The 27764-nt window shown below is 54.5% G+C and overlaps 4 protein-coding genes across 7 annotated transcripts in view; 2 read left to right on the top strand and 2 right to left on the bottom strand.

The window, feature by feature from the left end:
- Positions 1 to 1486: 1486 nt before the first annotated feature.
- Positions 1487 to 5252, bottom strand: POLR1C (RNA polymerase I and III subunit C). Of its 2 annotated transcripts, XM_055725732.1 has the most exons (9): positions 5037 to 5252; positions 4883 to 4954; positions 4678 to 4785; positions 4110 to 4242; positions 3873 to 3992; positions 3534 to 3686; positions 3215 to 3364; positions 2515 to 2631; positions 1487 to 1801 (listed from the first exon to the last, which is right to left on the bottom strand). In XM_055725732.1, exons 1-9 carry the CDS (start codon positions 5103 to 5105, stop codon positions 1683 to 1685), a joined length of 1041 nt encoding a protein of 346 aa, XP_055581707.1. In that variant the 5' UTR covers positions 5106 to 5252; the 3' UTR covers positions 1487 to 1682. The 2 variants fall into 2 exon arrangements, with proteins under 2 accessions (XP_055581707.1, XP_055581706.1); XM_055725731.1 differs by lacking the exon at positions 4678 to 4785.
- A 57-nt stretch (positions 5253 to 5309) lies between these two features.
- Positions 5310 to 10640, top strand: YIPF3 (Yip1 domain family member 3). Its single transcript, XM_055725729.1, has 9 exons — positions 5310 to 5528; positions 5602 to 5808; positions 5882 to 5988; positions 6636 to 6681; positions 7070 to 7162; positions 7508 to 7639; positions 8094 to 8207; positions 8651 to 8774; positions 10160 to 10640. Exons 1-9 carry the CDS (start codon positions 5325 to 5327, stop codon positions 10279 to 10281), a joined length of 1149 nt encoding a protein of 382 aa, XP_055581704.1. The 5' UTR covers positions 5310 to 5324; the 3' UTR covers positions 10282 to 10640.
- A 4474-nt stretch (positions 10641 to 15114) lies between these two features.
- LRRC73 (leucine rich repeat containing 73) lies at positions 15115 to 21851 on the top strand. The gene is made up of 6 exons (XM_055725862.1): positions 15115 to 15802; positions 16255 to 16415; positions 17472 to 17594; positions 18847 to 18947; positions 19622 to 19805; positions 21406 to 21851. The coding sequence occupies exons 1-6, from the start codon at positions 15531 to 15533 to the stop codon at positions 21474 to 21476; spliced, it is 912 nt and encodes a 303-aa protein (XP_055581837.1). The 5' UTR covers positions 15115 to 15530; the 3' UTR covers positions 21477 to 21851.
- Positions 21852 to 23301: 1450 nt separating this feature from the next.
- Positions 23302 to 27764, bottom strand: part of TJAP1 (tight junction associated protein 1) — a 40105-nt gene continuing 35642 nt past the window's right edge. For all 3 annotated transcript variants that reach the window (XM_055725860.1, XM_055725861.1, XM_014279882.3), the window contains one exon: positions 23302 to 27362. In XM_055725860.1, coding sequence (XP_055581835.1) covers positions 26046 to 27362 — 1317 coding nt within the window. In that variant the 3' untranslated portion in view covers positions 23302 to 26045. The remainder of the gene's footprint in view (positions 27363 to 27764) is intronic.

The following is a 27764-nucleotide window of genomic DNA, read 5'->3' as shown; positions in this document are numbered from 1 at the left end:
CTGGCACTGGGACTACACACAGAGTTCCTCATACACCAGGCAAGTACTGCACAGCTGAGCTAAGTTTTCAGCAAGCAAAAAGCCCTGGGGGAGGAGGCATCATGGTGAAGGCTGTTAGGAGCTCTAAACCGAGAGGTGCAAACCACAGGACTTAGGCCTAGCTCTTGGGTTCCCAGCACTCCCTTCCAAGGGTCAGGGGATGAACGAGACCCTGCGGGATGCGTTCAGCAGCAAAGGGCCCTGCAAGCCTGCTGAAAGAGGGTGTGGTGCAAGAGTCAGCAAACACAGCTGTGAAACACTGACAGCTCCCAGAATAGCTCTCACAGGGAAGCAGCCAGTTCCCCCAGCAACCAATTACCAGCTCTCTGCAAAAATACCTGGAAGCAGGGCATGGGTCTGCAACACAGCGTAGTGACATGGGACAGGTTGGGATTGCAGCCAGGACACCAAGCTTGCCTATTCCCTACAGCACATCCACCTTAACACCTGTAAGGATGTTTACAGCACAAGTAACTGCATCTCAGCGAAGCAGATAAAAGTATGATTGCTACGCTAAATTCTAGCATTGTAGTGAGGACTGACTCAAGCAACTGGGACACACTGGTACTCCCGGCTGTTCCCTGAAGTTCCAGTTCCTTCATCAGTTTGTCAAGAGACGTTCACAAGCCAAGACCTACCCTGCTGCTGGCTAACAGTGCTCACCACCGAGACTAACTTGCAAGTCCTCCCAGGCTTCCCTGGGTAAAGCCAGGCCCATGACTGTCACCAGCTCTCCACCATCCAGTTCTGCTTCAAAGACAGCCCAAAGTACATTCAGTCACTGAAAAGGAGAACAGAGCAGTCAAATCTAACACCTGGGGAGAAATGCCTTACCTCAAGATATTTAAAAAGGGATGGTCAAGTCCTTACAGAGCATGTTTTCAAACCCCACCTTTGCACAGAGAAGCCCAATACTGTTACCATAGATTGTTTGGGCTAGAAAAGACCATCAAATACCATCTAGTCCAACACGCCCTGCTGTTGTCGGGGTCATATTTCACTAGATCAGGGTCTTCTGTCCAACCTAAGTCTACCTTCTACCAGTTTAAAACCCATCACTACAGGCCATACCTCCATGTCCCCTTTACATACTGAAAGGCCACGATAAGGTCTTCCCAGAGCCTTCTCTTCTCCAGGCTGAACAACCCCAGCCCTCAGCCTTTCTTCATGGGAGAAGTGTCCCAGCCTTCTGACAGCACAGCCTTTCAGCTGTCACATTAACTACTCCTGAGCTGGTCTGAGACACCTGCAAAAGTTTTGCGCTGATACTAACTTGCTAAATCTCACTGACCCACTGTGAGTGCTTTACTACACTGCTGTATCAGTCATCTTCTCATACTTCATACAATCTAAAATAAATGCTATTATTCATCTTTACACCTGCTGCCACTTTCTTCTCTGTGTATTACAGTCTCACAATTGTGATGAGCAGAGAAGGAGACAGCTGTAAAGAAAAGCCTTTATTTTAGTGCATCTCCTCACTGAGGCTCATTACCAACAGAAGCCAAATCCAAAGAGATCATCCTAGGACTCTTAACAAGCCCGTCTCAGACCTCTTGCCTACGGAAGATAATCACCCCTGCCGGCAGGTGCAGGCAGCCCAGAACAGCAGCGCAGGGACACACTTCCCAGCTACAGCCTAGTCACTCCATAGGCACAGAGTCCAGCTCATTCAGGAAGCGCTGACACTTTCCCATCAGGATCTTGATGGCTTCACTCACCAGCACATCTGGAGGCAGGATACCCGTCGACTCCACTGAAACTGCACAGAGACATCGGTCAGTACAGCCACTAGGCTGCCTCAGCCTACCCCTGGCCCCAGCATTCCTGTCCCTCATCTTCCCTTATACCGCCCTTCTGACAAGGCAGATCTTCACAGCCAGAGAAGAATGTAACGATTTGCTGGCAGCAAGGACATCACAGCACTCTCCAAACTATCAAGCTGCAACAAGGTCTTTTACCATCTCATACCAGCATACTCTTCATACAGTCCCTCTGCTGACATCTCACCTCATCCAGGGCCCACTCTCTCTTCCCTTGCTTCTTCCTCGGCTGCTCTCTCTTCACTGGCTCTTAACCACTTAACTTAACCAGCCACACCTGCACCTTATCTACATCAGCCAACCCACCCCCCCAAGCCAACCCACAGTTGTATATTATCAGTGCTAATTAACTTCCCCCCCCCCTTTTTTTAACATTTCATACCTTATGTTTTTAACAATCATTACAACCTTTTTACAAATAAATTTTTCATACAGTCCTCTATAATTCCTCTGCAGAAGGACAAACACATTTGATCCCAAAGCAACACTAAACCACAGCCTCAGTAGTTACCCACTGGAATACGAATGTATCAATGCTGATGATGTGGGAGGGAAGGGGAAGGCAGACACCCAGCTGTACACGCTGGCCAGTCTCTGCTTGTTTGCACAACCACAGCAGGGCTCTATGTTCTACGGAAAATGGGGCACTTACAGATGTAATGGTTTCGTACTCTTGCCAGGCGCACAAGGTTTTTCAGACTCTCATGACGGAAAACTTCTCGGCTGAACATGTCCAACCGTGCATTGGCTACTCTTGCCACCTTTTTTCCTAAAGGGGAAAAGATTAAACAACATGGGCACCGGCAGCAGATGGGTGCCTTGTGGTAACAGCAGGTGCTTACCCCTCAAACATGCACTCCCCCATCAGCAAAGGCAGTGAAGCCACCAATAAAGAATTAGCACATCCCCAAGACAAAACTCTAACCTGACAGTACTGGTCTTGAACAGTTCCAACCCAAACTCAAAGCTTGTATGCACCCCTGGGCAGGACACATGAAGTCTCTTGCATGCTCAGCTTCTGGGAAGAGCAAGCTCACTACCCAGTCTTACAGACAACTGAACAGTGCTGGAAGCTGTGGTCAGCAGCTGCAAAGCCCTGCAGTCAGGCACCCAATGCCTTAGCATTTCAGGGACATCCCAGTTCATCACCCAACGCATCTGCACGTGACAGCCACTCACTCACTCATAAAACCAGGCTCAGAATAGCGTGAGCAGCTGCTTATCAGCAAGGCAACATCACAACATGGTTTTCTCCACAAAATGTGGTTGTGTCTCTACAGGCTTTGGCTGTAGTCTCTTAGTCTCTGCTAAGGCTTGTTAGATATAAGGCACTTAGAGCACGAAAAAAGTACCCTTGATATTCTGGATCTCAATGACTCCAGGGGAAAAGCACTTCTGCAACATCTCAGCTGCCTCATCCTCAACAGGCTGCAGGAGAGTAATGTCAGGAAGCAGTCGATAACTAGCTGTGGCCACAGGAGAAAACTTGGCATGATCTTTTCCTGCATGAAGAATTAAGAGTCAAGGGTGAGTGCAGACCTCTGAATGAGTGCAGGGATGACAGGGCCTGAAGGTGCAGGGGGAAAGCTGGTTCTCCACCCCTCACACAGCTGTACCCTAGTTCAAGCACTCACATTCCTCCGCCCGCTGCCCCCAGGACCCACAACTCACCTATACCCTTGACACAGTGCATAAGCACATCTATTTCCTGGCCAGGTCGCAACAGTGCAATGAGGATGTCATCATGAACAGGTCGGAAGTCAGCGTCTGGAAAAAGGTCTGTCTGATTCCCCAAGGGCACCCACGTCATATGTTTACTGTACACTGTGAAGAGAAGCCAAAAGTATCAGCCAGCTACTGTCTCAAAACAGGACTAGAAATGGGAAAAAGTAAGCTTAGCAGAATGGGCACCAGCTTGCTCTGCTCACAGGGCTGAGACAACAGACCAAATCCTGTCTCCCAAGACCAAAAAAGAAAAAAAACAGCACCTATTTTTAGGAGACATCTCACCTTTGTGATTGAAATATAGTTCATTAGGATCAGATGATTCCTTGGCTGCCTGAGGGTTTCGGCTGCATTTTATTTTCAGCTGGAACTGCAGAGTATCAATTTCTGTGCCTTCTTCATCTCCTGAGAAGGGAAGAAAAGCATGAGACTCTACAGATTCACACTTCTGCTCAGTTTATGCAACCCTGATTTCCTGCTTTGGGGGGAACTTGCAGTATTTCTGTTTGATCCAAGACTCACCTTGGTTTCTATATTCGAAGAGTCGAGGGTCAGCCCGGATAGGGATGAGGCCCAAGCGGTGAGCCAGAATTTCGTCCTGCACAATGGATGTGTTGTTGTACACAAAGACTTTCTCTACAGCCATGGTTGGCACCTCAGGGAGACCAGAGACGAAGTCAGTGCAAGACGACAGCTGAACTATGCACCAACTAAATATCCCTCTAGAGTGCCTATTCTCTCCCATAAATAATTGCCCTGCAGAATATCTTCAGCGCTATTTCTGCCAAACCAGGCTACCCAATATGCGCTTACACCTGATACACCCCCTTCCCCGTTTTTTGTTCTTATACAAACGATCACAAAGGTGAAAGGCAGGTCGCTCCATGGACAGTACCAACAGCACCCTGAAGAGCAACAAGCGCTACTGCTGACGCTGCTAAGGCCCTAACCCTGGGCTGCTGGCACACGTGCAGCACGAACCTGCGCCTCTCCTCCGAACCCAGTCCCAGGGGCTGAGGTAAGGGAGAACGCCCCCAGGCAACTGCCCCCACCCCCAGGCCGGCGCCCCCGGCCTCCCCCGCAGCGGTACCTCGGCCAGCAGGATGCGGCGGAACGCGTTGGCGATGGCGGCGTCGATGCCCACCATGTCGAACTCCAGCGCGCCCTCCTCCTCACGGACGATGTCCACGCGGAACGCCTGCGGGGCCACCCGCCGCGGGTCACGCCGGGCGCCGCGGCTGGGACGCGACCCCCGCCCCCACCCCGGCCTCCCCCCGCCCCCGGCCCTCGCCCACCTCCTCGAAGCGCCGCTGGTCCCAGGCGTCATCGTAGCCCGGGTAGTTGCCGGGGAAGTCGGTGGTGTGGACCTGCGGGGAGGCGGAGAGGCGGGACGGTGAGGGGGCCGGCAGCCGGGCGCCCCCCGCGCTCCGCCGCGCCCCACTCACGCACGTTGCGGACGCCGAACTCGCCCAGCACCACGCGGTCCCGCAGCTCGTCGGTGCGCCGCCTGCCCGCCATGGCCGCCGCCGGCCCGGCCCGCGGGGCGGGGCTCCCCTGCACGTGACGGGCCTCCGCCCGCCCACGCGTGGCCGCGACGCTCCCGGGGAGCGCGACGCTTCCCCGCCAGCGCCGCCGGCCGGCCCGCCCGCCCGGGGGCCGCGTGGCTGCGCATCCCCGCCGCCTCTGCTCGCCGCGCCCCCCCGCGCCGCGCCCGCCCCGGCCTGCGCCACACACAAGATGGCGGCGCCCGCCCGCCCTCGCGAGAGCGTGGGAGCGGCCCCGCTGCGAACGTCACATCCGGGCGCTGGGCCGCTGGCGAGCGGCGGCAGCCAACGCGGCGCGGGCCCGGCCGGCACCATGGCGGCGCCGGCGGCGGGCGGCGGCAGGAGCGGCACCGGCGGCAGCACCGCCGACTGGGGCGGCTTCGAGGACAACATGCAGGTGGGGCCGGGCCGGGGGCGGCGGAGCGCAGAGCCGAGCCGGGCGGGCGCTGACGCTGTCTGCCCCGGCGCAGGGTGGCGGCTCCGCCGTCATCGACATGGAGAACATGGACGACACGTCGGGCTCCAGCTTCGAGGACATGGGGGAGATGCACCAGCGCATGAAGGAGGAGGAGGAGGAGGAGGCGGAGGGCGAGGCGGGGGCCGCCGAGGAGGAGGACGGGGAGTTCCTGGGCATGAAGGGGCTGCGGGGGCAGCTGGGCCGGCAGGTGGCTGACCAGGTGAGCGCGGCCCCCCGCCGCCCCCCGCCGCGGGGCGCCCCCCCGCCCGCTGCCAGCTCCCTTCTCTCCGCAGATGTGGCAGGTGGGGAAGCGGCAGGCCTCCAGGGCCTTCAGCCTCTACGCCAACATCGACATCCTCCGGCCATACTTCGACGTGGAGCCCGTCCAAGTGCGAGCCAGGTGGGCAGGGCCCGGCCCGGGCCGTCTCCGCTGGGGGGCGGGGGGGGGGAGGGGGCTGGCTGTCCCCCCGAGGCAAGCGAGCCGGCCGGGCTGCAGCCCTGCAGGAGGGCGCCTTGCGGGGAAGCACACTGCGGTGTCCCGCTGCGGTGTCCCGGCCTCCCCGACAAGGTCCCGCAGGTGGGCTGCCAGCCCCCTCGCCTGTCACCCTGCGTGGCTGCTCAGGGCACAAGAGGAGGCTTTGGGACATCTTCAGCCTTTTAGGACTTGGCTGCATCATGTGGCCTGTTTTGGGTTTGCAACACAGCAGTGTCCAAAAAGGCAAAGTTTTGTGAGGATGGATGAAGAAAGGTGCCTTTTCCTTCCTGCCGTTCTGTCAACGGTCTCTCATCCCTGAGTGGGCCCCTAAACGTTTTCATTGAATCCCACCACCACCCCTCCAGCAAAGTTAACCCACTGATCAGTAAGGTTTTTCTCCTTTAGTAACCTTCCGTGACTCTTTAGAAGGAATCTCTGTCCCCCAAGGCCTGTGACCACAGCAGGAAATACTGGTAATGGGTGTATGGGATCTTTTGCTTTTGAAGCATCTTGTTAACCATCCTGTTGTCCTCCTTGCTCCTGCTGTCATTCCCTGCTTTGCTGTGATGCAGACTGCTGGAGTCCATGATTCCTGTGAAGATGATTAATTTCCCACAGGTGAGTTCCTTGTTGCTGAATCAGACTCCCTGGCCAAGGGCATGTCCCACAGACACCTTGTAAAACTGAAGTAGTCCATGTTATTCAGGACCTGAGTTTGTTACAGGTTCATCTCGCTGAAAATGTTAGTAATCCCTTTCCTGTGGTTGTTCCAAACCTCAGTGTGCTTGCTACCTTTAGTGCTGGTACAGTTATAGACTTTGCATATCCCAGGCTCCTTATGACACAACCTATTCTGCCTGGCTTCTGTCAGCAGCAGCCTTGCTGTTACTTCTGAGGCAGCCAAGTAATAAAACCTCATCCAGGGCATTTCTCACATCGCTTGGGGTGGGGAGCCTGGTATTCAGGAGCACTAACCAAACCTTCCCTGATCTATCTCCTCCTGTAGAAGATTGCAGGCGAGCTGTATGGACCCCTCATGCTGGTTTTCACACTTGTGGCCATCCTTTTGCACGGGATGAAGACCTCAGACACCATAATTGTACGTCAAGTCTCGGTGATAAGTTCTGGTTTGACTGGGCTCTGAGTTCCTATAATGATATTAGGAAAAAGACAGGAGACCTCTTCCATGACTGATTAGTATTTTGCTGAAAAGCAGATAGATTCGAGGAAGAAGCTGTTGATTTGGGGATGAGAGGAAGCACGCATCAGAAAGTCTTGATGCTCTGCTGCTGGGAGAGCTGGGGTGTAGGTCATGTGGCACCCTGAACACTGCTAGCTAACTATTTGATAATGCCTAGAAAGGCTCTGGGACTCTCTGAGGTGGAATTTGGGTGCTGGTAGGTCACTTCTTTGAGTCCTCCTCATCCTGATGCTGTCTCCACAGAGGGAAGGCACACTGATGGGCACAGCCATTGGCACTTGCTTCGGTTACTGGTTGGGCGTCTCCTCTTTCATCTATTTCCTGGCATATCTGTGCAATGCCCAAATCACGATGGTGCAGATGCTGTCACTGTTGGTATGTACAGATGGAGCTGCCCCAAGATGCAAGTTGGCTGCATGGTGTTCCAGCACAAGCTGTTCCCAGAGAATGGGAAAAGTCCTTGTTAGACTGGTGGTCCCAGGTAACTGCAGTGGGACAACCTGGGATGTTCTTCTGACCTGCCCCATCCCAGGCACAGTGATAGCACAAAGAGAGAGTTCCTTTGTGCAGGTCTCCTGCTTTGCACTTCCTGATCTGAGAGCCTGGTGGTAAAAAAACTTCCCTCTCTTTCCCAAGTTGCTGCAATCTCTGACATCCCTGTGAATCCTTCAGAAAGATTATTTGGGTGTGAGCTGCTGTTAAAATTGTTGTGCTGGTTGGCTTTTTGGCATTGAATGAGTGGTTTGTGAAGGAATGGGATGCTCGTGCTGTTGATCAGTGGCCCCTTCTGTGAGGCTGACGCTTGTAACATGGATGTTTTTGTTGTCAGGGCTATGGTCTTTTTGGACACTGCATCACTCTTCTTGTCACCTATAATATCCACTTCCACTCCCTCTTCTATATCTTCTGGTTGGTTGTTGGTGGACTCTCTACGCTACGAATGGTAAGGGATGGGCAGCCATGCAGCCCTCCTCTTCTGGGTACAAAAATGGGCCTGTTCCTTGGGCCTGTCAGTTCATTTCACAGCCAGTCAGGCTGCTGTGAAGAACAGCTTGATGCTTCTGGGTTATTTGGCCACTGGTGTACGGTGGTGATGCTTGGATTAATATCCTCACCCATTCTAACAGCTGCAGGAAGTTTACTCCATTACAGCCCTTGCTCCCATGTGCCTGAGCATCCTGCACTCGTTGGCAAGACTGGGCAAGGTTCACCTACACAAAAGCAAGTCAGATTATTCTGAACTTGTTGGTGCCAACTGCAAAAAAGGCTCTGAGCAGTGTTTCTCCTGGCTGCTGCTATTTGGTCTATCCTCCTGTGTGCTCCTGACTGCAGTGCCAGAGGCTCAGGTACAAGCTACGTTGTCTCTAATCTCCACCTCTCTCCTAGGTTGCTGTGTTGGTATCGCGCACCGTGGGGCATACCCAGCGGCTCATCCTGTGTGGGACCCTTGCTGCTCTGCATATGCTTTTCCTCCTTTATCTGCACTTTGCTTATCACAAGGTGGTGGAAGGTAAGCAAGGGAGATATGAAGACTTACCCTGTTCGATCTGAGGGAAGAGGAGCTGCTTTTTGCTCTCTCTGAGAGAAAGGATGGACAGTTTGGATCTGACCTGAGGGCATCTGTGCCAGTTTCCAACTCAAGAATGACCAGTACTAGCTTTATTAGAGAAAACTGTCGAAGTAGGGCAACAGGTAGATGTGGGGTAGTTTCTGTACACCGAGTTTTAATACTTAAGACCTAAGTTGTGAGGCAGGACGCTTATTCTTTCCCCACAAGTGAAATATAACAGCACTGACTGTTCTTGCATGCAGATGTCCGGTCCCTTTCTGAATCTTGCTGAAGTCAGGTTGCTTTTCTCTGATCAGGAAATGTGTCACAAGTTGTCTTCCTTCTTTCTGTTACACCTTTTTTATCTTGTGTTGTACAACACAAATGGCAGAAGCTGCATCTTCCCCTGTTGGTGTTGTTTACTGGGCTATACATGTTTGGGTCCCCTTTCTGTGTCTTTTTTTTTTTCTCCCAACAAAGGCTCAATCTCCTTTTATTAAAAAAAAAAATAATAAAAAAAAAAGTCTTCTCCCACCTTATCACTGGAGAGTTTCCAAATACCTAAATATGCTGTTCCGCAAGCCTCTTTATGAGTTCAGGCAGCCAGACTTGTTCATATTTCAGATAAATCTGCATAATCGAGGGTTATAGCATAGCATTACAAGTCTTTTTAGATGTAAATACGATTCTTTCCTAGATCCATTCTTATGGTGAAGGTTCTGAGCTCTGATCTGCAACATTTCAGCAGATGAAATAGGATAACATATACTCCAAGCAATTTTCTTCAAGGCACTCCAAGACTGATTATCAGTCTTGAGAGGGTAATTGACGGACTGGAGGACACTTGTATCTGTATGCGTGTTTCCTGCCAAGCACGGTTTATGTTTGTATTGCAGTGATAAAAATTCCACACTGCAGCTCCTGATGTGAGTCTGCAAGGGTATCTCAGGATGAAAACAAACAATTGGTCTAAGAACAGGATCTGTGTTGGGATGAGGTGGTGATGGGATCTTACCAACCTGCCTCAGCAAAACAGCATCCCTGGCAATGTCTGCGTTCAGGTCAGATGGGGATCTGGCACCCTCAAAGTGAAAAGATCTATGTTCCTCTTGGGAACATGCGGTTTCCCCGCCCCACGGACAAGCTCTGATCTGTGCCCTTTGGTCTCCGGATGGATGCGTTTACTCCTGTTCAGTGTTTGGGACTAGGTGTCTCCTCCCATCACCTGCAAGTGCTTTGTATGTCCTTGGGCCCTGTTGCCATCGACCACTACCTGGCCAGAGAGACAAAAACATCTGTGCAACTGAACTAACTCTTGCCACTCCCCCTTTTTCTGTTTCCTGCAGGTATCCTGGACACATTGGAAGGACCCAACATGCCACCCTTTCAGAGAGTTGCCCGAGACATTCCAGTTGTTTCCAATGCTGTATTGAACACAACAGCCAAAGCAGTTGCATTGACCCTGTAGTTTCACGGACTTGGACTTGCTTCCTTCACTACTTTTGGGGCTGTGTAGGGCGATGATAACCTGCTGCCTCTTAGGAACAGGACAGAACAGTAGGAAGAAGACTGGTTTTGTTTTGCTGGAGCTGTCCTTTCAGTTGCAGTTTTGGACAGCTGAGCAGACTGCACCTCAGTGACTCAGAAGAACTACGTTCTTCCCTCACCCAGGTCTGGGTTGTCTTGAGTAGAGTGGTTCTGTTGCCTGCATGTTTAGCTGGGATTTCCCAGTGCGGTTTGTCCCTTGCTGCTTGCTGATGTAACCCCAGGGGCATCTGCCCTGTTCCTGTCCTGAAGAGGGAAGAATTAAATTGATGTTGGTGCTGAGTGGTGCCTTATGTTTGAGCCTACTTGTGTAATGGGAGAGCAGTGTTGGGTCTCTATGCCTTTAGCTGTCCTGTCCTAGACTCAGAGGATTCTTTGCAATTTTCTGCTGTCTGGCTTCAAATGTTCTGTGATATGTGGCCTGTCTTGGGCACCTTTTCCATAGTCCAAGAGACACAGGAACTTTAGTTTGTCTGGATATTTTCAGGAATAGCATGATATTTAACCACCTGCTCTTCCTTGTCATGTTCCAGGTTGATCCTTCTCTTTTCACTTGATCCCAGCTCACCTCAGCTGTCCCTTCTCCTGTGTATGTCAGAAATGTTTCTGTCCCCATGCTTTCACAGGACATTTGTTCTTGTCACCCTTCCGCCCATGTTGCTCTGTGGGACAGCAGTTCTGACTGCAGGGGTAACATGTTTGTGCGTGGTCTTCTGTGGATATTTCTGTTAAGCTAGTTCAGCCCTCCCTCATGCAGCTTGCTCGCATGTCTCCCAGCTGTGGAACTTTCACCTCATTGCTCTGAGCAGGAGCGGCTTCCTGCTCCCCCAGACACAGTCTGTGTGTGCTGCCTGGCTTTTCAAGCTGAATCTAGGCCTTATGTCTGAAAGGACTCCTGGAGCCTTGATAGTCTCTGGCAAACTTTTTTCCACTGTTCCCACTAAACAAAGGGAGAAGTGGGGGAGTGTGCAATGGTAACAGAGCTGACACATTTATCTCCAGCATACTGATGCGGGAAAGCTCCAGTGAGGATGGGGAAGCAGAACAGCTCAGCCTAGGCTTACTTGCATTGCGGTAACCCACAACTCAGTAGTTCAGATGTAGCCTTCCCTCGCTGCTCTAACTTGTACTGGTCCACGAGTAGAAAACTGTTAGCTGATAACTGGCTTTCACCTTTTCTCTCCCGGTAGCTCTGAATGATTAGGGGAGGGGAGCCACCCCTCAGAGAAGTTCACCCTTAGGCTTGGGCTGGAAAACCTCCAAAATATTTCCCTTTCTTGATGTACCCACAAGTTAGCTGTGCACAAGGCAGATGTCAGAACTGCGCTCCTTGGTCCCTTGCTTATATTAGTGGGAGAGGATGCAACTGTAGTGGCATTCAGACTAGTGCCAAGGTGCAATGAGAGGAAGATGGTGCCAGCTACTGTAATCAGGCTGGTCATCTGCTTCAGTTAAAAATGTCACTGGATAGGACTTGAGCATTTTCAGTCAGACCTATTTTCCACTGTTTGCTTATTCCCAACTTTGTAATTTGTTCTCCTTCCAAGAGCAAGAAGCTCATCTGCTAACATATACATGATAGACATGTTCTTTTTCACCCCCCAACCCTGCCTTACTTTGGCAGAAGAACAGCATTCAGAACAAGTTATGTGGGGGAACAAAATTAATTATTTGGGCTAGTAGTCTCCATGTTTTTTGGACCAAATGAACCACTTCAAGCTCCCAGAATTTCTATTACTTCCAAACTTGACAAAATGGAAGTGTTAGTTTGTAATGATGACTCTGGTATTTCCCTCTTTAGAACTCCACAGGAAGTTGCTTTCTAATTCACACTTCTTGCCCTGGCAGCCTAGAATGGGTCTGTTTCTCTTGGTGCAAATTCTCAAAGCATAGGCACGGGGAAAGGAGAAAGAGACAATTGTCACTAGAGCAAGTCCAACCAAGAAGAAAAATCATTCTGTGCTAAAGTATCACTGCTGATTTATGGACACTGTCAGAGAGAAGAGCTGTGCTGTCTTCCTGCACCTAGCCATACAGCTAAATCCAAGGACGAAGCTGTGCCCTTTGTTTTCACTCAAAGCACAGGAGAGAGCAGCAAGCTTCCCCAGTGCAGCTTGTGTGTCATGTCATCTGGGGACAGACAAACAGGGTGACAACCAGCCACCCTCTCGGAAGCTGTGGGGGCTTGCTCTGCTCCAGTTCTTCAGCCCTGATTAATTCTCTGTGCAGCAGCAGCTGGAAGCTGAACTGTTAGGTGCTGCCAGAAATTCAGTACTCGGCTGAGAGCTTCAGCATCTCCTTTTGCTGACAGAGGGGGACACACTGTTGCAGGGAAATACGTGCGTGCTGCAGTTCCAGGGAGCATGCTGAGCATGCAGCCTTATTAAAGTCCTTGTGGGAGGGCATCTCAGTGCTTACTCAAGTTCTCTAGATACCAGGATAAACTCCACGGCCCTATCATGCCAGACTATCTCTGCCTTTGTTTCCTGCCATGGCTCTTGCAGCAAATCTAAAATTTTTTCTCCCTCCTCCCTTGTAGCAAATCTGAAATAACTCCCCCCCCCCATTACCTCCCCTTTTTTGAGGAAGGGTAGCTCTGTGAGAACCGCATAAGGCCCTTTTAATTAAATATGAAATAAATATATATAAGCTGTCAGATTGTAAAGATAAAATGTATATTAAAGCATCTATGACCTTCTCTCTGCCGTACCTGGGAATCCAACCCTCCTTTTACATTCCGTCCTTGTTGTGCTAATCGTCACCTTAGTTGTGTTTTGGGTTACAGGTAGGCTGCTGCTTCTCCCATTTGTTTTCCTTCCTCAATCTAGTCTCACTCTAGCTGCTCCTCATCCACTGTTTTTCTCTGATTATGTGTTAGCTCGTAATGGCATCAGTCTAGAGAGTCCTCTCATTCATTGTGCCCCCAGTAGGTAAACAATAAACTGTCTTCCTCATACCTGCTGGGTAAGTGCACATGGCAAGGAAGTAATACCTCGTTTTTTCCCAAAATACCACTGCCAAATTCCCCTTTGCATAGCCCTTAATTAGGTTCAGTGTGCCAAAGCTTTGAACTGTTAGCTTCTGTGCCACTTTTCCCAATGTATTTGAGCATAAAATGAGGTAGGACACTTGTCTCCTTAATGTGCTTTTGCTCCTGATGATAGGCAGTGAAGATGTTAGCACCAGGGAGATGCCAGCAGTAGGGCATCTTCATCAACACTTCTGGGCTGCTGCTGTCAGTTGAAGTGGGACGCTTCCCAGGGGCTCTCCTCCAAGCACTTATCTAATAATAGCCTACTTAACAAAGCATGGGTTAATTAGTGCCTGGAGGTAACTGGGAGGTGAAACTGAGTGCAGTCTTCCAGTCGACCTGTATGGATCAGAAGCTGGTGTTTTCTTGGCCGCCCCCCTGCCTGCCGCTGACATCCAGCCTCTGCCCCTCATTAGCCCTGCAATATGTAGGATCCTGTTCTCACCTGGGCCATTTAATGTGACCTTGGAGATCTGCTGCTCCTTTTTTGAAAGCCATCACCCGTACAACAGCTGGATGCTTGCAGCTGCTGCTCTTACCCCAGCACAGATGTGTTGCCAAGCCAGCAGTCTTGCAGGTACAGGATCAAGCCTATGCACTTCTGTGCAACAGGGAAACAGAACAGCTCTAGAGAACAGCAGTGGATTACTCAAAGGGCAGGGTGACACCTTCACTCTTAAGTCAGATATCACTGCCAAAGTCGTAAAATCTAAGTCCAGCTTCTTATCTGCTGCTGCTCCCCTTTCTCATTCCAGACCTAATGTGCAGCCCTCAGCCCTGGTGACCTGCTGCACCATTTCAGTGGAGAATTGCTTCGTGTGTCCCCCCCGATCCTATTTTTCCCCTCACATTCCATCCCCTCTCTCCTGTCCTGGTCTGCAAACCAAGCAGAGGAGCCTGGGTTTGTCCCAGGGTTACCCACCGGGCTGGAATTCACTTGAGCACTGCTGTATGCAGCAGCCAGATTAGTTACGTGCAGAAAGCTGCCTACTTAGGCGGTTTAACCTAATTTCCACATCGCTGGCTTCCTTCTTCAGCTCAGTGGAGTTGAAAACGCAGGGGCCCTGCTTCCTATTGCTCTCCAAGCGCAGGATTACCCAATGGGGGGAGAGAGGGGGCAAATCCCTGCACCCCACACCCGCAAATGAGCAGGGGGAGGCCTGCCCCTCACCCCTCAGGCCAGCCCAGGGTGCAGGCAGCTGCTGCAGGATCCCGCGGTGCCTCCCAGCTCCGGCTCCGTGAGCCCGAGGAGCGCTTCCCACCGTCCCTGCCATTAAGCCATGGGTCCGAGCTCCAGCTGTAGCGGGTTTAAGCATAAACATCACTGAAGCTGGCAGAAGATGGCTGTTCAGCAGCTATACCCGGAGTACGCCATGGCCCGGCGGCTTTGGCCCCTTCCCCAGGCCGGCGCGGGGCTGGCAGGGAGAGCCCTTCCCCGGGGCTGCTCCCACCCGTCCCCTGTCCCCTCCCGTGCCCCCTCAGTGCCAGGGGCGCAGCCCGGGCCCCGCCGCCGCCTCAGGGCAGCGCGGGAGGCAGCAGCGCCCCACGGGCTTCGAGGGGCGCCGGGGCACAAGATGGCGGTGGGGGAGGCCGGGGCGGGACTGCGGGTCCCTCTACGGCCGCCCCCTTCCGTGGGGAGGCGGTCCGCAAGCGGGGGGCCGGGAGGCGGCGGCAGCGGCCGGCCCCGGGCGGTAGGAGGGCCCGGCGCGGCGGCGGGGAGGAGGCGGGGCGGGGCGGCCCGGCAGGTGCGGGCGGAGCGGGGCGGGGAGCCGCGGGGCGGCCCGGCCCCCGCCCGGCGCTGCTGGCACAGTGGGGAGGCGCGGTCCCGCGGGGCTCGGAGCCCGCCGCCCGTCCGGATTAAGCCCCCGCCGATGGCTCCCCTGGGTCTCGCCGCCCGCCGAGGGGTGGCGGCCCCGCCGGGTGGAGCGGGGCGGCCCGGCGGCCGCCGGTAAGGCTGCGCGGTGACGCCCCCGGGGCCGCGGTGGGCCGGGCTGGGACTGCCCGGCAGCGGCGGCAGCGGCAGCGGCAGCGTTGGCGCCCGCCCCGGCCCGCAGCGCGCAGCGCGGCTCCCCCCCGGCTCCCAGCCGCCGCGACGGGAGCGGCGGGCGGCGGCGGGCGGCGGCTCCCCGAGCGGGGGGAAGATGCTGCCGGGGTCCATCCAGATCTCCGGGGAGACGCTGTCGGGGGCGGAGATCCGGGACATCTGCGAGAGCCTGCGGGAGAACTCGGTGCGGCTGCTGTCGCTGCGGGGCTGCCAGCTCTCCGAGCGCGACTTCGGGCACGTCTGCCGGGGGGCGGCCGAGTCCCGCTCCCTGGCCCAGCTCAACCTCAACCTGGGCATCGTCTCCAACATCAACCGCGTCAAGCAGCTGGCCGAGGCCCTGAAGACGAACCGCTCCGTCCAGTCCCTCTTGTGAGTACAGCGGGGCGGGGGCTGCGGGGGTGTCCCGGCCCCCTCCCGGCCGGGGACGGGTCTTTCGGGGGCTCGCAGCTCCGGGCCAGCCCCTGGGGTTAGGGCTTGTCCGAGGGAAGGCGCCCGTGCTGCTGCGGAGGGGCCCCTCGCCCTTCGCCCGCCTGGCAGGGGACGCCTCTGCCGCCGGCGGCGGGCGCAGCCCCGGCTTCCAGCGGCGGGTGGCCGGGGTGGGGGCTGCCCCTGCCCCGCCGGCGTCCCCCGCACCCCCGGGCAGGCGGCGAGAGGAGAGCCGCTGCAGCGGCCAGCAGACCCTCGCAGCAGAGGCTTCCCAGCGCTTTTTCCCACCGGGGGTTACCGTTTGTTCTCCTCCTTATTCTGCTCCTGCCTGCCCGCCAGGTTAGCTAGCCCCCGGGGAGAAGGCTCCGTGGTAATTTTCCCTTTTACCTGCACAGCCTCCATGGGAGTCCCCTGACAGATGCAGGCTTGGCCCTCCTCAACCCTGCTCTCTCCATCCACCCCTCGCTGGTGGCTCTGGATCTAGGAGACTGCATGCTGGGTGATGAAGGCATCAACCTTATCTGTGGGCTCCTGCCGCCTGACGGGGCCAAGTCCGGTAAGCACCAGGGGCCGTGGGCCTCACAACGACCGGTGGAGCTTTCACACAGAGCAGATGCATGCAGCAGTAAATCCCCAGTCCTGGAGGAGGCAGGCTCTATAGTTTGCCTGAGCTGGGGAATTTCTTTCCCCAACTTAAGCAGAAAAGCAAGCAATAGAGGAGCGGTTGCCTGGGGCAGGCGTGGGCTTCCTGCTATTGATCTGTCCTACTGGCAGTTTGCAGCTCGGGGACAACAGGTTGTTTCTGGTTCACAGCAGGAGTATTTGAAACTGGAGGGGGACAGCTTGGACTTTGAATGTATTATTTTGCATTTGCATGTTGATAATGGTGTAGATATGATAATGACCCTAGATAAATAGATAGTGTGCTCCCACCTCCCACCTCAGCGCTTGGCTTTACTGTCAGTGCTTGGGAATTGTCCCTGCTTATGGGTGCACTCTATGAGTGTGTATTGCATGGTCGTAGACTTAGTGCCATGACTCGGATCTTCGGATCTTCGTAGTCGATGATCTTTGGTGGTCAGAGGCCAGTGGGCTAGTTAAACTGAGAGCGGGCATGTGCTGAGGTACCACCACCCCTCTCTCTTGACTCTCAAAGTGTTTTTTCCACCTCTCCCCAGCACCTTCTCCTCTGTGTGCTCACAGTGCCACTGATGCTGTTATTATCTCTGCTGGGCACCTGTCCCAGGTGCAGGCTTCAGAGGCTATGGTCCCTGTCATCCTCTCTCCAACCTGTCACCTCCTTCTCCTTGTCAGTCACCTTGCACACCCCTTGCTTGTTTCTATTTCTATTTAGGGTAAGCGGGACACAGGCGGGGAAAGCAGAGAAATGGGGTGGTCACAGCATGGGCAAATGAAGGGCTACTGCTGAAGGCAGTGAAATGTTTCACTGATCAGTAAAATATGTGACAACAGTTGTCGGAGCAAACCAGACCCTTTAGCCTGTCAGAATACAGGGGGCACAACCCAAAGCTGTTCTGGTTAGCTGAACTAGTTCCTCTGGGACTGCTTTGGTGACTCTAAGGCTCTGATTTGGCTTCTCTCTCTTCTCCAGGCCTCAAAGAGCTAACACTGAGCGCCAACCCAGGCGTCACAAGCAAAGGCTGGGGACGCCTGGCCATTGCAGTGGCTCACAGCTCACAGCTCCGTGTGCTGAACCTGGACTACAACCCCCTAGGTAAGCTGGGGGGCCAGGGAGGACCAGGGGACACTGCACTCCTGCCTCTCAGCGTTTGTGTGATTTACACTGGGGGGTGGCTGGGGACCAAGCTCTAGAAAGGTGGCAGAGCATCACCAGCAGGATGGGGCAGTTTCCTGTATAAGTGCCTTCTGACCCCCAGTTCACTCTGCCAGGTGCCTTTGGCTGTAGGGAAAGCCAGCCTTGCTGCTCTGCTTGTGTGAGGTGGCCACGTGCCCTGCAGGGAAGTGCAGAAAGGAGGTTGTGCCTTTCCCACTCCACTGCCTTTGTCATCATGTTTGAACCCTCCCTGCTTCCCCTGTTCTTGAAACCCTGGGCACCCAGTGCTGGCCTGGCAGATGCAGTATGTCCCCATGCTCCCCCCTTCATCTTCCCTGTGGAGCAGGGAGGAGGAGGAGAGCCTGGCACTCGTTGCCATAGAAACCAACTCTTTCCAGCTCTGATGCAAGGTGGTGAGGAGGAGATTGGGCCATGCCTCCCTGAGCATCAGCAGGATGCTCCCCTCCTCACCCCGCCTGGAAACACAGCCTCTCTCCAGGCCCTGTCTGTCTGACCAGGTACCTCCTCTTGGGCAGCAAAGGCCTCATGCTGTTACCTGACAGCAGCCTTTTGGGTTTTTTTTGGGGTTTTTTTTTGCCCCAGGAGGTGTCACAGTTGTACAGTATCTTAGCATTCGCTGGGGAATGTCAGAACACACTGGAATCCTGTCTCTTCACCAGCATCAATCTTTAATGCTCCTGGTCTTGCTGTATCCACCCCCAAAAATCTGCCCCCTTTCCAGGGAAGCAATCTGTCAGCTGGTGCAGAATCCTCTGTCCAGCTCCAGCCCGCGCCCCCCCCCCCCCCCCCCCGACTGAGGTATTCAGCTCCTTATTCTGCATCTGGGATGCTTTACAGGGCTTGTTAAAGGCCCTCGCATCCTTGAGTAGGAAGGAGATTTGGGAAGATGTGGTTCCTTGGGGAATAAACCCAATCTCACTGTGGTCCTTTGTGTTCCCCCTGATAATCAGTGACTGCTCCTGTAACCACAAAATGGTGCACCTTTACCTGGTCTCTTGTCTCGGTTAGCAGCTTCCCCCCTCCCACCCCAAGGTAACTGAGATTTGGAGGTCATCTGATGGCAGAAATACTCAGAGGATGTTTCCATGACAGCCCCGGGCCCATGAGGGCATGTGCTATTACATGAGGGAAGGCAGACACTGCCGACAGCCCCGGGTTGATTCTCCCACAGGTGACCAGGTAGCAGGGATGCTCGCTGTCGCTGTGGCCTCCAGTCGAACCCTTGAAGTTCTGGACTTGGAGGGAACGGGACTTACCAACCAGTCGGCCCAGGTATGAGAACCTGCAGTTACTCTACAGCGTCACTGACATCTCAAGGGTATAGGTCCTGGCCATCCGTAGAGGCCCTAGGACCTCTACCTACCTCCATCCCCCTCTGTGAGTCCACATGCACCCCCTTCCCTCCCTGCACCCAAGGGTGCTGTTGCTTTCCCGGGGCCTGTTGCATTCAGCCACAGGAGGAGCTTGTAAGCCACAGCTCTGACCTAGGGCTCCTGGATCTCCCTCATGTCAGCAGGGAGAAGCATGCAGCTTGTAATTTGGCTTTCTTGGAGGAACTAAGGGGTTGGAATTGTGAACTGAGGATCAGAGCTAAAGCTCTGTGGGCAGGTAAGGGCCAAGGCTTGGTAGCGTAGCACAGGCTCTCCTCTTGGAACCTCAGCTCCTAGTGGTAAGAGGGGACTAGCCTGCGTATGTGGCTGCAACAGGGTGTAGAGCAGTCATTTCCTCTTTAGATAGAGCCAGGACATCCAGGCTCAGCTCTTCCCACAGAAAAGTGAGAGGTCCTCAGGCTCTCAGAAAGCCTGGCGAAGGGAGGGCCAAGGCCAAGGGAAGGTAAAGGTAAGAATAGGAGGGCTGGAGTTTGCAGGGAGATGGAGTATTGAAGCTTTCTGCTCAGCCTAGCTGCTGTTTGTGCTGCTTGTCAGCCTGTTTATATGTCTCTCCAGACCTTGCTGGACATGGTAGAGAATTACCCCACGGCCCTGCGGACTCTCATCCTGGCAGAGAACAACATTAGTCCTGAGCTGCAGCAGCAGATCTCTGACCTGCTCTCAGAGGGTGAGGAAGAGGAGGAGACGGAGGCTCGCGAAGTCACAGCTAGGGAGAAGAACCCCTGGATCTGCCAGAACAGTAAGAGCTCTGGGACCTGAGCTGCGGGCAGGGGCTGACAGGCAGGAATCGGGGTTGGTCTCTCGTGGTGGGGTTGGTGAATGGGGGTCTGTCCTTGCTCCCTGTGAACTGGAATCCAGACAGCCTCCAGGCGTGACCTTTATGTTAAATAGTGTTGGGCCGAGTTGTGCTCGGAAAGGCAGCCTCCAAGGACAATGCGGCTGCTGCAGAGTGGGAATGGTACCTCTGAGGCATTTTCCCTGACACTGCAGGAACAAAATCTTTGTGCAAAGTCTTAAAACGTAAGGACAGGAGCATTAAAGATCTTGGGGGCCCTTGCCAGAAGATATCCTAGCCAAAGCTCATGTCATTCCTTACTGCTTCCAGAACCTCCCTGCAATCCACATGGCATCAGCTATTCCTATCGCTGAATCTCAAATGTGTGAAGGGTTAGCCAGGTGCCACAGCCTGTCTGTTGCTTCTAACAGAAAAAAAAGTGTATTATGGAGATAGCAGTAGCCTGTTGTGTATTGTTTGTGTATATGATATTGCATAGTCATGCCTACCTTGTGATCCTGCTGGTTTGTTGGGGTTTTTTGGTTGTGTTTTGTGTTGGGTTTTTTTACTTATAGTTGTCCTTTCCCCCCTCCCAGTTCTCATATTAGACTAGCAGCAGACAAGCACAACCGCTCCCCAGGCCTCAAAACATCTGGATCCTCATTTATTAGAGCCATAAAAATCCTTTACTGACAGCTCTGGCCAAGTTTGCATCCAGTTTCCAGAAACTGATCCCCAAAATAGAGATCTCGCACAGCAGTTTTGAATGTGTAGGACGCTGGATCTGAAGCACACAGCCACTAAAGATCTCTTCCCTCACGTCTAGGAAAAAAGAAAATTTTTTTCTGTTTAAAAAGGCTCCTAGATGGGGAACTGGTACCCTGCTGAGTTTCTTACTTGCTATGCATGCCCATCCTCCTTGCAGCTGATTCGCTTGGCTTGGGGAGAGCCACAGTGTTCCTGGCTGCTGCTCTGTGCCACTGCAGAGCCAGCAAGCTGCCCTCACTTCCCCGAGGCAGGCAGGGAAGGGCTGCACAAACCTTCCATTCACGCAGCGCAGAAAGTCAGGGTTTCCAGGGCTCTGCTGCCATAAGATGGCTGCTTGCCTGCTGCCTTCCGTGCTCTTGGGAAGGCAGCACCACCACCCTACGTGGGTTTGGCTGGCTTGCAGCCTGCCAGCCTGTCCCGCCTGGGCACTCTGTAGCTGAAAAGACATTTCAGTGAATGCAGATTTAAAGGTCTGCGTGGGGCTGGGGAGGGGCATGGCTGGGTCAGCACAGCCAGTGTCACCTGCAGGTGTATGTGGGGAGGGTTCGGAGCCAGTGTTCCTCTCGACAGCCAAGATAGCAAATGCAGATCCCCACCCTGGGCTCTTGCTGCTGGCTCTGCCTCCCCCCTCCCCAAACATCGATTCTGTTCTGCTGCGTGGCCAGAGTAGACCCAGTTACTACTTAATCTCACAATCCTCTCAGCAGTTTGCTTCCCACCCTGCAGCGCTCTTAATTCCTCATCCTTACCTCTGGCAGTCCAAGCGGCTCATGGTTTTCTCCCTCTCTTGCCACAGATTCCAGCTCCCAGATGGTCCTGATGACGTCAGGGCTTGGTGACAGCCTCTTAGCAGAAACAGAAATGTAGCTGGGCTACCCTGCCTGCTTCTGCCAAGAAGAGCCCCGTGCCCGCTGTGGGAGCGTGCGTCTGCCAGCGCCCTGCCTCCGGTGGGCTGCCCTCGCTGTCTTCTCACATGTCTCACGTTCTATGGATGCCTCCCTTGCGCCGGAGGCCCGGTCTGAGCGCATCTCTACACACATCTCTGTGTTGTCACGCGCCCCATCGGCCACTTGTGATTGTCCAGTCGCTGCATGTGTAGCCCACGCTGCCGCCCCCCGCGCCCGGCTGTGCCCGCAGGGCGCAGGCTGTATTTATTCAGATGTGTATAAGAGATGTTCTTTCTATTGCTTGTACTGCTGTCGCGATGAGAGTTTTATAAAGGTCACAGACGTGGCACCACTCCTGGCAGCGTGCGCCTCGGTCACTGCGCGGCCCCGGGTACCGCGCAGGCGGTGGCGCCTCCGCGCCGGCAGAGGGCAGCAGCGCCCCGGCCCGCGGGACCCGCACCCCCGCCCCGCACGGGGCCGGCCGCAGCCCGGTTTGCGGCCCCCCAGCCCTTCCCCCTGCCCGGGAGCTGGGCGCCAGCCGCGCACCCTCGGGTGAAAGCACCAGCCCGCACCATCACTGCGGGTTTGGCTGCTGGGCCAATGCCTGTGCTGGAGCTGCGCAAGGAAGGTCCTGTTTCCAGGCTCAGATTAGGCTGGAAGATTAAATGCGGCAGCAGCTGCTACTCAAAGGGACACAGAATAAAATCATTAATTATGGGGTCAAAGAAGAAACGCTTCCTGGGTTACACTTTGCATACACCTAGGTCAGAAGGGTACAAGGCAGCATAACTTGGGAGATGGAGGAAATATCCCAGCCCTGCGACCCCTGCAGCACCATGGAAATGAAATGCTTCCAAGCATCCGTACCGGCATCCTACAGGAACTCCCTCCCTCTCATGTTCAGAGGGCTTCCTACCTGGGGTATGTCCAATCAAGCCAAATCCTCCCTCCCCACACAAAACATAAAATACTGACACTAGAATTATAAAATTCATACAAACTCCAGGGAGGCGGTATGTTATGTGGTCCCACGTAACTCAGCTTCTGAAACAGACAACTGAGAGCGAGGGCTACAAGAAAACCAACAAATATTAAAAAGACTAGCTACACTTCATCCTACTCTAGATCAGCACATTGAGGTCTTTGCCAAGACACAGATCAGACAGAAGGGCAGCCAAAATACTTGAAATTGGGCAGGCACAGTTTTATGAGTAAAACTGCTTACAGCACAAGCCTCGGTGCAGAGGTTTTGACAAGCCTGGCCTTTACAGCCTTTAAGTAACATTAAAATTGCCCACATTGCTTTTTTAGTGTTTCTCAAAGTTGCCTCGTTAAATAATCTGCCTTTTTTTTAAGCTGCTGTCAGCTTCCAAGTCAAAAGTGACATGAGTGCTGCTGTGAACAATGGATTCTGCTCTACAGGCTCAGTCTGATCTTGAAGCTGACAGTCCACATTCAGAGCCAGACAGCAGTTTACACAGCTTCGCTATGATTACAGAAGTAAAACACCGCTCAAACCACACATCGCACCTCGCCTGGGACTGCGCCTCTTCTCCAGTACAATGACTTGATACACACAAGCATCTTGAACCAGGCTGCTGCTAAAGTGGGCACTCAGGATGACCACTGAATTCACAGCCTCCTGGAAATCTTACAGGTCACAGGATCACTCTCCTTGAGAGAGCTAAGAGGTGGCATGCACAGCTCAGCGAACTTGGGACACAGCACCATGAGAGGCTCTGCTCCCTCACATCTCAGGATCAGTCCAGTCCAGGTCTCAACCAACAGAGAGAACGCTACAGCCATTGCCACCTACTTTTAAAATAGTTTATTTCTGGTCTTAAAATATACATCAGTTTGAAAATTTCAGAAAAAAAAACACATTAGTTACAGATTAACAGTCTGGAGTTGGGCCACTGAAAGTGGGGTCAGCTCAAGGCCCCAGAGCCAATACTGCTGGAGGTGAGCAGGAGTGCAGAGGGCAGGCACCATGCAGCTGGGAGAGGGCTCTGCTCCTCTTCAGGCCACTGCTCCCCCCTCAACCTCTGCCAGCAGCCTAATGCTGCAAAGAAGCATCTGGTGAGGCTCTGGGCACCCCTTTGCCACCCCTCCATTTCTCCACTGGTCTGCTTTTCAGTCTACCTTGACCAAAAGCAGAGGGAGGCTGGCTCTGCCCCGCACCATCAGCACCAGCTGCTTCAGCAAGAGTGGGTTTTGTCCCCTGACCAGCATGCCAGGATTCAGGGGAGATGGGGTTACGCCCTGAGGGGCAATGCCTCCCCCACCGCCTAAGTGGCTGTGCTGTCCTACAGGCAGGCCACCAGCCGCCTCAGAACCAGAGGAGCTCACTCAGTGAGCATCCAACCCAGGTGATGTCCGTGAGGCACGAGCTGGCTGCCGCTGCAGGTGCAAGCCCTCAGCAACGCTGCAGAGGAATAGAAGAAACGCAGCTGTGGAACGGCTGATGAGAGCAAACGCAAGGACCCCACCACCACGTTCAGGACAGGGCAGATGAACACCCTGCAGGCTCAGAGGAGGCCCCCACTCTCAGCACCGGCCTGTTTGCACAGGTTATCAAGCGAAATACTGTAGTGAAATACTGAGTCTCACCTCCCCGCCAGAGGGTGGCATCTAGCTCTGCAACTGTTCAAGGTGGGAAACAAGGTGAGCATGTAGGCAGCAGCTCTTGCCAGGGTATATAAAGCAACCTACACAGCGCTGGAGAGGCCAGCAGCTCCCTTTCACAGGCCCCAGAGCCTCCAGGCTGGAGCTGAAGCCCTGGCTGGCCCCAGCTGCAAGCTGCAGGCCCTCTGTAGAGACAGGGGTTTGGGGAGGGGGGCAGGATCCCCAGGCAGCTCGTGGCTGCACATCTTGCTGTAAGCATGCGAATGGAAGCTCCCTCCTGGAGAGAGGGCTGCTCTACAGCCCAGTGAAGAGCCCTCACTGAGTAGGGTGGGAGGACAACACAAACCCAACTCAAAAACCAGACAGCAGGCTGAGGACAGCCAGTGGGGTTTGCGGGGGGCACGGCACAGGGAGCCAGGCTATTCTCTGCCTCGCACCCCTGGGGAGCCAAGAAACACCAGACAGACGAGGGCACAGGACAAAAACTAAAACAGAATGCCTGGGCTTTGTAAGCCCTCAAAAAAATACCTACACCTACGGACCTCTCCCCCTCCCTCCCCCCACAACAAGACACCAAGCACACAAGACTGAGAAGTCACACAATATCACACTACACTAGGAAAAACACGCAGAGAGGCCCAGCACAGAAGGAGAGGCCCCAGAGAGGCACCTGAGCCAGCCTGGAGCCCCCCAGAGAAGGGGGCGTGTGAGGAGACCCTGGCGAAGGGCTGCCACCCAGCCGTGAGGTAGTGTGTCCGCAGGGAGCAGCTCCTCAGCACGCTGCCCTCGCATCCCTGCTGGCCCTGCACCAAGCCCTGCCCAGAAAAGCCCAGTAGCGTCCTTCACGCATTGCTCGCCCGGGGCGAGACCTTCTTCTTGAGTCTGGAGGGGTTTCTGCAGGCTGAAGGCCAGGATCAGAGGGAAGCGCAGCTCAGAGCTGAACCTCCTCACACACCCTCAACGCAGGCATCGGACCAGCTGCCAACGGCTGTGTCTGTTTATGCAGGGCGGGGAGAAAGAAAAAACAATACACCCCAAAACCAAAGGCTTGGAAAGAAGAAAGAAGCCCACCCAAGAGCAAAGCATCAGCACCATTCAAACAAAACAACAGCACAGAGAGTGGGGGAAGAGGTGTGAGGGAGGAGACACGCAAACCCCAGGCACCTAGCAGGTTGTGCCTCCCCAGACCACCCCAGCAAACAGCACCCGTGCCCCAAGCCACAGCACCAGCATCTGTGCGTTGCCTCAGTGGGGGCTGGGGGCCGAGCCCAATGCAGGAGCCAAGCAATGGGGACCCACAGAAGCAGATTCTGGAGAACCACCCCAGAGGGCAGCTGGGGGAAACAAAACCCAGCAGGAAAATGAGACACCAGCAATCCCAGCACATCCCCAGAGGCGCACAGCCAGCCACTGGGAGAGTCCTGGGAGAGTCCTCGTGCTCCACTCATGGCCCCTGGGGGCTCCCAGGGAATCAGACACCACCACACAGGCACTCTGCCCTGTTGGCACAAGTTAAAAGAGAGCAGAGCAGCTGTGGGCAACCAACATGAGAGCACCCAGGGCCTCAGGTACCTGAGTGGGAAGGGGGAAGGAAGATGCGAGCATAAAGAGGCACAGGCACCAGGACAAGGGGTACCAAGAACGAGCTCCGGTACAGGCACCAGTGTGAGGCTGTGAAGAGAGCTGCGAGTGTGCCGGGGCAGTGGGTGTGCTTCTGCACACTGTGTGTGCTAGTACTGTGGGGCTGAGGTGCCAGGGAAGGGGGACCCCAGCTCTTTCAGGTAGCAAAAGAAGAGAATAAATACAAAATTTCAGAGCAGAGCCCCCCCGAGGAGGAGGTTACTAAGTGAGGCTTCTCCCTCAGAAGGTGGACAGATGGTGGCACCCCACAGCTCTGCAGCGTGTGGCTGCTTCTTGTCCTGCCTCAGCTGAGAAGGTTGCCCTGCTCCTGGGCTTGCGTCAGACTGTCCTTGCGATGCAAGTGATGGACCCCCATCCTTTTGGGACTACGGTGTGGCCGACTGAAGGGAGGCTTGACCCTGCCTTCTCCACTTTCCTCTTGGGCACCTCCTTGGTTGCTCTCCTTGCTTCCCTGGAGCAACATTTCTCTCTCCTCAGCTGGGCTCTCAGGCAAGCCAAGGTCCACATAGTCCTTGTGCTTCGCTGGTGAGGGGCTTCCAGGCTCAGCAGTGCCTCCACCACTTTCCTGCAACAGCTTCTGGGCTTCATCCTGGGAGAAATCAGTACCATAGTCTGAGGAGAAATGGCTCCTGCGGGCTCTAGACTCAGTGCTGTCTGTGTCCACACTTGAGTCCCGGCTCACCGTCCAGCTGCAGCTCTGCGCAGACTCCTCACCATCAGAGTAAGCTGAGGCTGCCCTCCCCAGCTCCTGCATGGAGCGGCTGAACCTCTTCTGGAGCTCGGGGGCCGTGTCACGGCTGAAAGCTGTGCGGTTCATCAGCACCCGCTCTGAGGTGGGGGGTGCCTTGTCCACAAACATACGCTGCCAGTTGGCCAGCAGGTCCTCCTCGGAGCTAGCAGAGCTGGCAAAGGCGCTCGGGATCTGGGGAGGGCTGCTGAATGGGCTGCTCTGGGAAGAGCCGTGAGCCCTGGCTGCTTTGGGGGACTGCTGACAGGAACAGCTGGAGGCTGAACGGCGCCCTTCTGAAGCAGGGCTGTTGGGGAGCGTCCGGTGCCTGTCACAGCTCTCATCTTCACTCTGTACCAGGCTGAGGGAGATGGCCTGGCGCGTAGCATAGGTGCAGTTGGGCAGGGGACTGTTCTTTGGGATCCTTACCTTGTCCTCAGAGAACTCAATCACTTTGCGTCCAGGGTACATAGGATGGGGGGGTGAGGGTGTAGGGTACGGGCTTAGCTTCTCAAAGGCAGGCACCTCCTCTGGCACACTTTCCACACTGCTCTGAGGCTTGCAGCCACCATTCTGCTGTTTCCCCGCATCTCCCCCCTCCTTCCCCATCTGCCCTGCGCTGTTGCAGGCGTCAGGAGGGGCTCCACTCATGTCCACATGCACAAAGACATCCTCAGCCATGGGACAGCTGCCACTGCTAGACTTAGCTGAATTTAGAACCAGAGATTCTGGTTTCTCCAAGACTCTGGCAATGACTGAGGTGGGCACAACATCAGATGGAGCCAAGGTGTGGGTTGCCTCTTGACCAGGGCCTGCAGACTCCTGAGTGCTGTGCAAATGCTTATTGACCATGTCCTGCAGCTCATAGGGGAGCTAGGGAGAAGGAAAAGGACATTAGAAGGGGACTGCCACACAAGCCATTTGGTTCTAAATAATCTGCCTTTTCCAGTTAACCTTCATGTGTCCTTTGCACTCTTTATCTTGACCCTAACGTTCACCTACCTTGCCCTGAGAAAGGTATCACTTTCCAAAGCAAACCCGCCCCATGAGGGACCAACAAGGCTCTCTAGCTGTCACACCAGTCATGTTTCTAGGCCAAGGTTCACAGGCCCCGTTTTGCAAAGAGAACAAGAAAAGACAGCACAGGGGCTCAGACCCCCACGCCTGTGAGCAGAGAGACAAGGCCCAGCCAGTGCATGCTAGGAAGAGCTCTATTGATCTGTGGAAAATCAGCCAGTGGTTGCACTGAAGTGACTCAACAGCCCCCAGTGCTGG

This window comes from Falco cherrug, chromosome 13, assembly GCF_023634085.1.
Source record: "Falco cherrug isolate bFalChe1 chromosome 13, bFalChe1.pri, whole genome shotgun sequence".
Lineage (NCBI taxonomy): Eukaryota > Metazoa > Chordata > Aves > Falconiformes > Falconidae > Falco > Falco cherrug.
This window is presented reverse-complemented; position numbering and strand designations above follow the sequence as displayed.

Bases quoted from the DNA above. Each gene is read 5' to 3' on its own strand.
- POLR1C (XM_055725732.1), bottom strand. From the start codon at position 5,105: ATGGCGGGCAGGCGGCGCACCGACGAGCTGCGGGACCGCGTGGTGCTG. The intron at 4,955-5,036 runs GTGCGTGAGTGG...GCCTCCCCGCAG, and splicing joins GCGAGTTCGGCGTCCGCAAC to GTCCACACCACCGACTTCCC. The intron at 1,802-2,514 runs GTAAGTGCCCCA...GTCTCTGTGCAG, and splicing joins AGTACGAAACCATTACATCT to TTTCAGTGGAGTCGACGGGT.
- YIPF3 (XM_055725729.1), top strand. From the start codon at position 5,325: ATGGCGGCGCCCGCCCGCCCTCGCGAGAGCGTGGGAGCGGCCCCGCTG. The intron at 6,682-7,069 runs GTGAGTTCCTTG...CTCCTCCTGTAG, and splicing joins AGATGATTAATTTCCCACAG to AAGATTGCAGGCGAGCTGTA. The intron at 7,640-8,093 runs GTATGTACAGAT...TTTTGTTGTCAG, and splicing joins TGCAGATGCTGTCACTGTTG to GGCTATGGTCTTTTTGGACA.
- LRRC73 (XM_055725862.1), top strand. From the start codon at position 15,531: ATGCTGCCGGGGTCCATCCAGATCTCCGGGGAGACGCTGTCGGGGGCG. The intron at 17,595-18,846 runs GTAAGCTGGGGG...ATTCTCCCACAG, and splicing joins CCTGGACTACAACCCCCTAG to GTGACCAGGTAGCAGGGATG. The intron at 19,806-21,405 runs GTAAGAGCTCTG...CTCTTGCCACAG, and splicing joins CCCCTGGATCTGCCAGAACA to ATTCCAGCTCCCAGATGGTC.